Here is a 12,200-nt window from a genome sequence, read left to right on the forward strand (position 1 = left end):
TATAATTGATGAACTGGATGTTAAAATATCGTAACTGGATTTTGAAATGGTTTGACGTGGCCAACACAAACATAAGTGTCTCCACAACAGAAGATTTTTAACACTGGCATTTTAAACAGTCTAAGAACAGTTTTCTTCCTTAAGACAGAAAATCTATACATATATGTTCATTAGTATAATATCAACAAGCTACATATTTTAAATTAGCAGCTTAAAACTGTACCAGTCTTTTGAAATTTACCATGTATTCTTTTGATCTAGGAGCCTATGCATTTGAGATTATTGATTATTGATAAGAAGAGAATTAGTATCTAGCTTTTCAAAGGAAAATCCCAGGTTGCTTTAAGACCACATACTATATTTTATATTAGGCAGAAATTAACTCTAAAAAGAATGTTCTGGTTCACATGTTATAGTAAACTATATTGTGGCTTGTTTGGGGCTGTTATGTTGACCAAGCCCAGCCATGGTGGTTTATGGTATAGTGTTTCTGTTTATGTTCATGGTATAGTGTTATATACAAATTCAACTATTATTTTGAAATTACTATTTTTAAGAATACAGCAAAAAAATAAGCCGACAGTAGCAGGTTGCGGCCAGTCTCCTTTTATCAATGGTAGAAAACAACCCAGCCTGGTTGGTTGGCATATTTTTTGCCAGCAGAGTAAAAAACAAAATGTGTTTTCACAGCACATGAGCATGCACAGTGACATCATTATACAAAGCCCACTCTAAGAGTGTTCCAGCATAGTTATACAAAGGAGGAGTTTATGCAGTGATACTTGTCATATCTTGTCTTATTTGCATTGGAAAATATGCAAATAGTCTTAGTAACTCATCTCCAATTTTAAGATATTGGGCTATGTGGGAAAGAAATGATAAGACAAGAAATAACATAAACATAATTCTAAGTTTATCATTTTGGAATTATGTTAGTGAGATTATATTTATTTATTGCTTGACCTTAAAACTTCTACCATAAAAATCTACCTTCATTATTCTGTTCTTTACCTGCAATGGTATGAAAATATATGACTATAGGTTATACTTTCACTAGGTTTGTGAGGTTTGTCAGGAACTAGTAGAGCATATAAAATATATAATTATTTCATATTGCAGTTTACATATATGTGGTGACAGAAATATTTCAGAGTTCTACAAGTCTGCTATAGAATGTATATTTAGATATTAAAACATGTTTCTTGTATCTGCATGCATAATATCCAAGTCTCTTTAAAAATGAATACTCTTGTTCCATATTCACCTTATAGAAATGTGGGCTGGGAGTGAACTTTTAAAGGGGAAAGTCAGATCTTTTGTGCTTTTATGAACCACCTCAGTTCTTGTTGATCCTTTCTAACATTTCGTTTTATTTAAGGTTTTCATGATGGAATTTAAGTTTACACAAGAACGACTATGTGTTTTATGTCAGTGCTGATGATACTTTCTACATCCTGGTGTGGTGGTCTTGAATTTTTGCTTGAAAACAATGTAAAATGGATCTGAAGGAAAGCTGTCCAAGTGTTAGCATCCCTAGCTCTGATGAACACAGAGTGAAGAGAAAAAGATTTACTGTGAGTATAGAAACAGAAAGTGCTTCTTTGTACAGTCAATTTCATATTCTCTTACTTGCTCAGTTTGGAGAGATTTCATTGCTACCCAAATGAGAGCAGACAGGCCTAATTTAACCATCTGTCTCAGGTTCCTGCTACAGAGGGCTTTCGCTTCAATTCCAAATCAGCTATATATTCCTATAAGCCTATGCTATTCTCCATTAGGCAGATGAGACCATTCACTTCTGAGTCAACCGTGGTGCAGCACGTATTGCACGAAGTTTGGTTTTAGTCTGCAGTGCTGGAGCTCCATATATCTTGGGGATCAGCTGCATTCTCACTAGCAGGAAAACCCCACCTCCTGGCTCCAAGGCACTCTCCAACAATTAGATATCTTGTGAGCACCACAACTGTACAGCTCCATCCCATAATGATTGTAGCGATGTTTTAGAAATAATTAAAGTATGACATTTCAAATTTTTATTAGTTTGTCAAAATATAAAATACAAAGAAAAAAGTAAAAATAATGGGAAAGTAAGAGAAGAAAAAGGAAAGAGGAAAAAGCATAGGGTAAAAGGAGAAAGAAAAAAGGAAAGCATTGACCTTCAACATTTTTAGTGCAGTAGAATAAGATAATAACATACAAGTCAACTTTTTACATTTACATAGGAATACATACTAATCATTTCTATAACAATAAACCTATCTAATTAGTGAAACCCAAAATCAAGTTTCATTTTTTTCCTATCTCATGCACCAAGTCTAGAAGTGGTTTCCAAATCGAAACAAAATTAGTTGTATTCTTTTCTTTAATCAAAGCATTCAATTTAGCCATCTCAACTAACTCCATCCATTTCTGCAGCCAGTCATCCATTGTGGAATTAAAGTACCTTTCCATTTTTATAGAGCATGTAGAGCATTCTTGCTGCTATCAGCATATATAACATTAGTGTTTCTTTTTTTCCCCCAAGTTCTTTGTCCATTAGGCCTAAAAGAAAAGTTTCTGGTTTTATCTTTACATTCAGTTCTCAATATAAAATCTACTTCTATAAATAGACTATGTCCAAAACGTATTAATAAGATATGTGAACAAATTTGACCTAATGCAGAAATATTAGGACAAGAAATACTGGATAATAAAAATGTGTGGTTTATAATACAGAAAAGGAAGTTAAAGTGGAAATACAAATGACAATGACAATACAAATGAAATACAAAAGACAATGACCAGGATAAAGACTTTCTACTGGATATATAAAAAAAGTTGGTTAAACTTTTGAAAATCAAGGTAGAAATGCAAATGATAAGCCAAGAGAATTATGTGGATACAGGTAGAATAGAATAGAATAGAATAGAATAGAATAGAATAGAATAGAATAGAATAGAATAGAATAGAATAGAATAGAATAGAATGTTGGAAGGGACCTTGTAGGTCATCTAGTCTAATCCCCCACCCAAGGAGGAGACCCCACACCATTTCTGACAGATGACAGTCCAGTCTCTTAACATTGTGGATTACAACTTGGCCTGACTGGATGCTGGAGCAGAAGGACTATTACAAAACATTGCTTTTAGTGCTGGACCCATATCTTGGAACCTATTGGATTATAAAAGCTAAACATAAAGACCAGAAAAACTAGATGAAACTGTTCTATTGCCATCAAGATTGGTGATATTAGATAAGATTTGTATTTAGAGATTCCAAAGGTTTTGACAGAATATCTGGAGGGGGGAAACAAAATGGAATCCTCATACCCAGCCAAAAGTGGTAGGAAAACATACCCAACACCTCCATTTGAAGCCCCAGCCAGGTTTATCAAGGATCTGCAGGAATGATGCCTCAAGAAAAAACAAACACTTTTCAGAAGGAGATATATTCTATGCTACAATTAATTCACCAGACACTTGTTCCACACAAAGAAGATACAAAAAGAAACTATGATGAGATTAAAAGCAATTTAGTTAACATAAATGAGCAAATTGCTAATTTAAATCTACAATTAGAAAGTTCCCAGACAACAACTACAAAGTATGAACAAACAACCTAGAAAACAGAAGATGAATCAGAGGAAATTGATCCAAAGACGGAAGATATAAAAGAAGGGAAATACAAACTGCCACAGACATAAAAGCTTGCACGACCCAGCTATAATAATGAAAATGGAAAAGACACTTTAGCCATTTGAGGACCCGAAAGAAGATTTTTAAAAATGGACTATAGAGCTGTTAGGGGAAATGCCAGAAATTGGGAGACAAAAAATGAAAAGAGAAGCTGAGGGAGAAGGAAAGTGGGGGTTGCTTAAGGAATATAAATGGGTGGAATTTCCCATCAAAAATACCTTACATAAATTGTCTTCCTCATTCCAAGCAACTTTCACAAAAATAGAGGAAAAAGTCATTGGCGATTTAATTGCCTTGGCCTGGAAAGCTATTTGGAAAAGAAAGAAAGCTAGACTTAAAAAACAGAGATTTGACTTACCGTTATATGATTAAATATTTGTTTGAATACGATTAAAAGAATGGCTAACCCTTAGATATAATTAGACTTTTATAATAATAAAGATATGATTATAATTAGAATAGCACCTTTTTTGATATAGGAAATATTAAAATATGAGGATGGCTTGTATAAATGAAATTCTTAGCTATATAAATGTAACTAATCTTGAGAAAACCATAACTGACAAAGATATTCTGAATATTGATGGGAAATTAAACTTAAGAACATGAAAAATAGGATATTGATTTAATAAGGAGATTTTAATTGCAAATACATTTGAAATATAAATTGGTTAGAAAAGAGGTTATAAACTGATATTGTTATTTGTATAACACTAGAAAATATGAGGATGTTTATATTCAATTTTGTATGTATTAATAGTAGCAAGAATTGTAATTGCATAGTGTTAGGAAAATGAAAACAATTTGGGAAGAAAGGAGGATCAGGAAAAAAACACTGGATTGTGCAGTATTGAACAGATTTATATTGAAGAAGCTAATGTTAAACATGTGAACCCAGACAACATGTTGTTTACTAAGCACTAAAGAGTGTAATTGTTAAAAATCAATAAAATATTTTTTTAAAAAAGTGAAAACAGTTTTTCCCATTGACCTTGCTTGTTGGAAGATGGCTGAGAAAATTGCAAATGGCAGTCATATGATCCCAGGATATGCAACCATTGTAAATACATGGTGGTTGCCAAGAATCTGAATTTTGATTCCTTGTCCATGAGGATGCTGTGACAGTGGTATGTGCCATAAGAAATAACTGGTTGTAAGTCACTTTTTCGCTGTTGCTGTTGGTCACTAAACAAATGGTTGTAAGTCAAGGACTATCCACAATGACTTTTTATTGGATTTACAAATAAGGATTGTTAAAGCCTTGAAAAAGCCTTTGGAATCAGAAAACAGACCAAATCATATGACAACATTTGAATGAATTAAAGATCAAGATTGGCAGAAATAAAAGGAAGGAATATAAAGTTGGTTTGTTTGACCAATGTTAACATAAGAGGTGCTAACCTTTTAAAGACTTTTTGATCAAACTAGGACTGAAAAGTTGATTTATGGATTTGCATATAGATAAGGGATTATGACTAGGTATATTTGTTTGCAACCTTGTAGGGTGTAAAGAGCTATTAAGTTAGTTTATACCTGTCATACAGATCAAAAATGTTCTATATATATATTTCTTTCCTATTTATCTTTTTTTTTCTTCCTGCACTTTTTATTCTTTTTATTTCTCCTCTCTCTGAGGTTAGTTTGTATTGCTTTTACTATTGTAATTAAAACTTTCAATAACAATTATAATCTTTTTTTAAAAAACAGGTTATTTAAAACTTAGATCTGATTCCATTTTCCATATGGACATGCCAAACAGAAAGGTTTATGAACTTCAGACTCACCTTTATACCTTCACATATCTGTAAATTGGGGTCCAATCAAATCTGTTAATATTTAGAATATCCCAGAGCCATAAAAAGATTTCATGATTATGCATACTGCATGGTATAGTGTACATAAACAAATTCAGCCTAAAATATAGTCCCATATTTATATTGACTTTAAACATTTTGATATTCTATGTTGCAGATCAAATTTACTGCACTATTTTTTTAAAAATTGGAAAGAAATAATACAGAGTCTTTTAAAAACTACTTTAAATAGAAATACATTACACTAGACTATTTCCCTTCTTTGTTAATTTTGGTATTTTATGCTTCTCTGTTCCTTTCATTGTTTCCTGTTCTTCCTTCCCCACCCGGTTTCAGTAACTTGTTTGAATCTGGTTTTTGTTTTTCGTGTGTAATTTTAACATTTTTTTATTTCATCTATAGATCAAATTATTTTTATAATTTGAGAGAATTTGCTAATATTTCAGGTTATAAAGATGATGTAATACTCACTTATCACTGTATTTAACTGAATAGCTTCATGAAGGAGCATGATGGTAATAGCATATTGCTTTTTTCTGTTACTGCATTGCAGCCCTTATCTGTCTGAAATAAAAAAAAAATATTAATACAGCCAAAACATCTGGTTTTAGGATAAATCAGATAATTCTCTTAGTATTATAATTCTAAGGTAACTATGGGAGAAGCAGTTGTAGTGATTTTGCTTGGAAGAGATTGTTTTTTCCCCCTTGCACTATTTATCTTTGTATAATTAAGCTACTTGTCCTTTTTTCTCCCCTGCAAATCTTTACAATTGGAAGGAAAAGAATAAATGATGGTATCAATAAAGTAGGCTAAATTATTTTCTTCAGAACCTGGAGCAAAATTCAAGTCAGATTGTTGGGGGCAATAAGCTGACTTTGTAGTAATGCAGGGGGGCGAAAGCCCTAATAAGCAGGCATATACATAGAATGAAGGCTATTGCTAAGCACATTGATTTGTGCTTTAGATTGTAAGCTGCCCTGAGTCTTCGGAGAAGGGCGGGATATAAATGGGATTTTAAAAAAAAGTCCCATCATAAACAGTGCAAACACTTATAGCAAAGGAATATTACATTAATTAATACTCCCTGGAAAAAAAAGCTCCACAAAAACCTGTACAGCAACAGGAGAGTCTATTAGCATGCATGAAGGTGATTAGATATTGGGCCCAGCTCTTAAAGAGCATGATGTCAGTAATGCAGTTAGCTATAAACCCAAGCACAGTTCTATAGATAGAATTAGATTCAGACCAAACCTTAAATATCCTTTAAGATCTTATAGGCCTATTATTAAAATTAGCACCATTCAAATTTTACTTAAATGAAACTTTTGCAAAAAAAACAAAAAAACAACAAAAAACAATAAGAGAAAAGGAGAAGATTCTGGGCATGAGAAAGTAGTAAAAGCCCACATAAGAAAAGGACTATGGTTCCTTCTCGCTTTAAAGATGGAACTGTACTGTGGTTATTAAAGAAAGCATTCTAATGTCTTCCAGTTTATTAACTCCAGTAGAAGAGAATATTTGAAGCTGTGATCTGTGGAGTCTTTGGTGCTCTTCAAGCCTGCTTATTGGCTTGCAATTTGTTTTATTATTCAAATAGGTAACAATGTTAGTGAGTATGGGGTTTGTTCTCTGTTTATATATAGTAGCTTGCCCAGCTAATGTTGGTGGAGTTATAGTTTTCTCTTTGTTTACTGCTTGTTTGTCTAATGTTAATTCAGGTGTTAATCCCTGTTTATCTGGGAATTGATAGCTGGTCTTTTTGTTTCCTTTTTAATATTTGTGTGTCTTTTGAATGGTGTGTAAATGTCATTTTACCTTTATGTGCCTGTTGATGGCTGATTTGCCTGCCAGTTGTGCCAGTTGATCTGGTGGTAAAGGCACCAGGCAAGAAACTAGAAGATTGTGACTTTTAGTTCTCCCTTAGGCATGAAAGCCAATTGGGTGACTTTGGGCCAGTCACTCTCTCTCAGCTCAGCCCACCTCACAGGGTTGTTGTTGTGGGAAAACAGGAGGAAGGAATATTATTGCTACTTTTAAGTTGTTTATAAAAATAATAAAGGTGGGATAAACATAAAATAAAATAAGCACTGATTGAGCAAGCTGCTATATATAAACAGTGAACAAATCCTGCACTCATGAGTACTGCTGATGTTACCTTGTCAAGTAATGAAACATCTCTGAATAATCAAACAGAAAGCACCAAGAATTCCACATTTTATTAATGTTTGTTTAACCTAGATTGTTACTAATCTTTCTTAATGCAGATGTTTTGGGGGAAAAACTGATTACTTAATTCCATACCTCTATACAGTCAAAGTCAAAGTCTTTATTATTACAGCCATAGGCCAACACATAAATTAAACACCATGCCTGTATAAATTAATTTATAGGAACTGTTTCTCTTAGATTTTATTAAAAAATTTTTTTATAAATTGATGAGTTCCTGCACATACCTCAGTTTCTTTCATCAAGCATGTCTACAAATCGATTTAGAAGAAAAAAATGGATATATTCAGCAAACCCATACTGGAGAATGCAATCTATTATAGCTGTGCATTAAACCTTTTGATGAAATATTAAATGGTAATTAAGCAAATGGGATACATATACATAATCCCATACATTTTTACAAAACTTTTTATTAATTTTTTTTTGTTTCAACAGGTCTACAAAGTCTTGGTTTCAGTTGGCTCTAATGAATGGTTTGTCTTCAGGCGATATGCTGAGTTTGACAAGCTGTATAATACAGTAAGTAGGGAAGTTGTGCTCAAAGTAGTTTGGGAAATTCCTCTGAACCAATTTCTTCTGCTATGTTGTTGGTACATCATGATTGAGAATTGAAGTAATCTCTGAGGTTAAATTATATCACATGACTTATGTATTTCAGCTAAAGAAACAATTTCCTACAATGAATTTGAAAATTCCAGCTAAGAGAATATTTGGAGATAATTTTGATCCTGGTAAGTAGATCTCATTTAGTTCTCATTTTATCTTTAAACTGTTTCTGCATCAGTAATTTCAACTTGAATTAAGCATTTTTGAAGGTTTTTCCCCCTCTATAACAGTAAGTAGAAATTCACATAGAAGAGTATGTGGATATAAATGTACAATAATGTGGTTTATCATTTGAGCCAACAGTAGGCAATCTAATTCCTTCCAAATGTTTACAATCCCAACTCAATTTTGTTCTAGCAAGTATGATCAGAGAAAAGGGATTGTGAAAACAGGTTTAAATCAAGGCATTGAACTCTGCAAACACAAGTGCATTTAGCATAAGGCTTCTAAAAACAAGGAATGATGCTTAGTGCATTAAATTGTTTATGACCATTAGTGCCAATTAGGATATATTCTAATCAATTGCAAACTTTTGTAATTCTGATAACTATGAATATAAATTCTCCATTAAAGTAGTTCTGTCATCATCCAGAACATTTGTATTTTCACTTGCATATAAATAAGTTTTTTTATTTATTTTTAAGATTTTTTTATTTGTTTGAATCTGATGTGCAGATTTTGATAATATCGGGGGGTTATATACAACATACCTTGTAGCTGAGAGACATATTGTATATTTTATTATTTATTTATCTGTATCCCACCTTTATAGGGATGCGGTGGCTCAGTGGGTTAGGACGCTGAGCTTGTCGATCAGAAGGTCGGCAGTTTGGCGGGTTGAATCCCGAGTGCCGCGTAACAGAGTGAACGCCTGTTACTCGTCCCAGCTTTTGCCAACCTAGCAGTTTGAAAGCACGTAAAAATGCAAGTAGAAAAATAGGGACCACTCCGGTGGGAAGGTAACAGCGTTCCGTGCGCCTTTGGCATCTAGTCATGCTGGCCACATGACCACGGAGATGTCCTTGGACAAACACTGGCTCTTCGGCTTTGAAACGGAGATGAGCACCGGCCCCTAGAGTCGGAAACGACTAGCACGCATGTGTGGGGGAACCTTTACCTTTACCTTATCCCACCTTTACTATTTTTATAAATAACTCAAGATGACAAACGCAACTTCCTGCTTCTATTTTCCCCACAACAACAACACCCCTGTGAGGTGAGTTGGGCTGAGAGAGAGTGATTGGCCCAAAGTCATCCAGCTGGCTTTCATGGTTCAAGAAATAACAGACAGATTGAGTTGCACCCTGTGAATGATAAATTGTGATTAGTTTTATTACTGTAATCAAAGGAATAATTCAGTCTTTAAAGAATGAATCTGAATATAGGTAATCTGTGAAGGCGGGTCTAGAACTCATGTTCTCCAGCTTTGTAGTCTGATGCAGGACTAGAATCAGTAGTCCAAACTGGCATTGTACAGTACTGTACTACTGTACAAGTAGTCTTTCATCCATTCATTTAGCTAGCGTTCTAAGTTAGAATGACACTGAAAAAAGTAACAACTGGTCCTCATACAACCATTGCAGCATCCACAGTCACATGATCAAAATTTGGACGGTTGGCAACTGGCATGGTTGCAGCATCTTGGAATCATGTTTACTCCATTTGTAGCCTTCCTAGTTGGCTTCTAATAAGCAAAATCAGTGAGGGAAGCCAGATTCACTTAATGAACACATGATTCACTTAACTATGGTAATTCACTTAACAACCATAAAATTAGGTGTTAAACACCTTGCTTAACAACAGACTTCTGATCCTAATTGTGGTCGTAAGGTGAAGACTACCTGTATTGTAGTCCTCAACTTACAACCACAATTGAGACCGGAACGTCTGTTAATACTGTATTGTACTGTATTTTACTGTATTGCATTGCATTATGTGCCAATCTATTAGCAGTCATTGGAAAAAGTCTATATCTGAAAGCATTAGTACATGTAGATAATAATTCTGATGGATTATATGCAGCATATCCTAGTTTTGGAGTGTTTGTCCTCTCTAATTAAAGTCTTTCCTTTTTCCCCTGTTACTCAATTTAACCCGCAAATATAAACAGACTGTATATGAATGCTTGTTTTGTACCATCCAAGCGATGTAATAGGCTTACAAGCAGTGCTTTTTTTCTAAAAAAAAAAAAGGTGCCGGAACTCAGAGGTGCTGTCACTGGGAGCGATGCCAGTGTCTTCCTATGGCGTCGCCACCCGTCCTTTGCACCCTTGCCCCTGCGGCTCGGAGCCACATGCCGTGGGGATTCCCCTCTCCACAGCCACCGTGGGGATTCCCCTCCCCGCAGTTGCTATGCCGCAGCCTGTGCTGAGCCCCCACCTGGAGCTGCTCCGAACCCCGACCCAGAGCTGTGTTCCTTGTGGCAGTGGTCTCCGGCGCCAAACAGCCTCTTTCCAACCACATCCAGAAAAAATTGTAACAAACATTGGAATTCTCAAGGCCATGTTTGGTATTTCCCAGCAATTTGTTACTGGAAGGAAAAAGCAATCCCTGCTGCGTTACTGATCCCAGAGAAGCATTTGCACGTATGCAGGTATCTTTAGGGTGCCATTGTTATGGATGAGAAATAATGGTTGCAAAGTTGGCATTTCTGGATGTAATACAGATATTTTGGACTTATATTTGTTTCTTTGCATGTTTGATATTTTTAAAAAGGCATATGCTACTGACTACACTTATGCACATATGTAACATCTTTTGCTAGGATACATGACCACTGCTTGTCCAGAATGTGAAAAGTGAAAGATTGTGACTAAACAAAATTTTAATGTACAGACAATACCACCAGAAATTATTTTAGCCTTTTTAATAAATGTTGTTATTGATGTTAAGCTCAGCATGGAAAACATCATACATTGTTATGTATATGCTAGGTTAATTATTTAAAGACTGAAGTGCAACATAACTAGATTCTAAATAATCTATTTTTCAAAACACACAACAGTCCAAACAGTAAAAGTAAAGTCCAAATTAAGAATATTTCATTCTTAAGAATTGTTTAATTTAAAGTGGTTTAGTTGTAATAGATGGTTATAGATTCAAAATAGTTTTCAAGAGTGTACAAAAGATACTATTTTTTTCTAGCATCAGCTAAATTAGACATATTACATTGAGAAAAATGTTTCTCATTTCTTTCCTGTTACCTTTATTGATTTCATTGCAGAGATGTTAACATAGGAAATAGATTATTTTGTTATCTAATTTTACCTTCCAAAAGACAGAAGCAGATAAAAAATGTGAGGTTCTTTCCTGTTGGCTTTTTTGAATTAGCTGTTTTATATTCTAAAAGTTTAGTTCCTAAAGAAGTAACCTTGTAAATAATTTTAATGTCCTCCTGTAGTGCAGGGTAGGCAACCTTGGCTCTTTTATGACTCAAGGACTTCAACTCCCAGAATTCCTGAGCCAACATGGCTCAGCTTGGAAACCTCTCTCTTTCCCCTCAGGGTGGCTGGCTCAGGATTTCTGGGAGTTGAAGTCCATGAGTCATAAAAAAGAGCCAAGATTGCCTACTCCTAAAGCCAATAGAGGGAGCTTTTTTGCAAAAAAAAAAAGGTGCCGGAACGCCGTTCTGAACGTTCTATGAGAAAAAAAGCCCTGCTTACAAGTATTTACTAATCGTATTCAAAGGAAAGCATTAGCTCAGTTAGAAGAAAATTTTAGCTAAAGCTAGGAAATATTACATAAGGAAGTTTAAAGTATTTGTTATATTTATTCATAGAAAAGAATTCCAGTTTATCTCTGATTACATAGAACTACTTTTACTGCATTCTATGTAGCCTAGGTAAAATATTATTTGAGTTTCAAAACAGCTTTT

General features: G+C 34.3%; 1 protein-coding gene across 5 annotated transcripts in view; it reads left to right on the top strand.

Annotated features, from left to right (window-relative positions):
• LOC308665809 (serine/threonine-protein kinase Sgk3) overlaps positions 1–12,200 on the top strand; it is a 46,442-nt gene that overhangs the window by 20,250 nt on the left and 13,992 nt on the right. For 4 of the 5 annotated variants that reach the window (XM_081324054.1, XM_081324055.1, XM_081324057.1 and 1 more), the window contains exons 3-5: positions 1,379–1,574; positions 8,156–8,239; positions 8,379–8,451. In XM_081324054.1, the coding sequence (XP_081180180.1) occupies positions 1,497–1,574; positions 8,156–8,239; positions 8,379–8,451 (235 nt within the window). In that variant the 5' untranslated portion in view covers positions 1,379–1,496. The remainder of the gene's footprint in view (positions 1–1,378; positions 1,575–8,155; positions 8,240–8,378; positions 8,452–12,200) is intronic. The other variant, XM_081324058.1, reaches the window with a different exon arrangement.

Source organism: Vipera berus, assembly GCF_964194415.1.
Source record: "Vipera berus genome assembly, chromosome: 3".
Lineage (NCBI taxonomy): Eukaryota > Metazoa > Chordata > Lepidosauria > Squamata > Viperidae > Vipera > Vipera berus.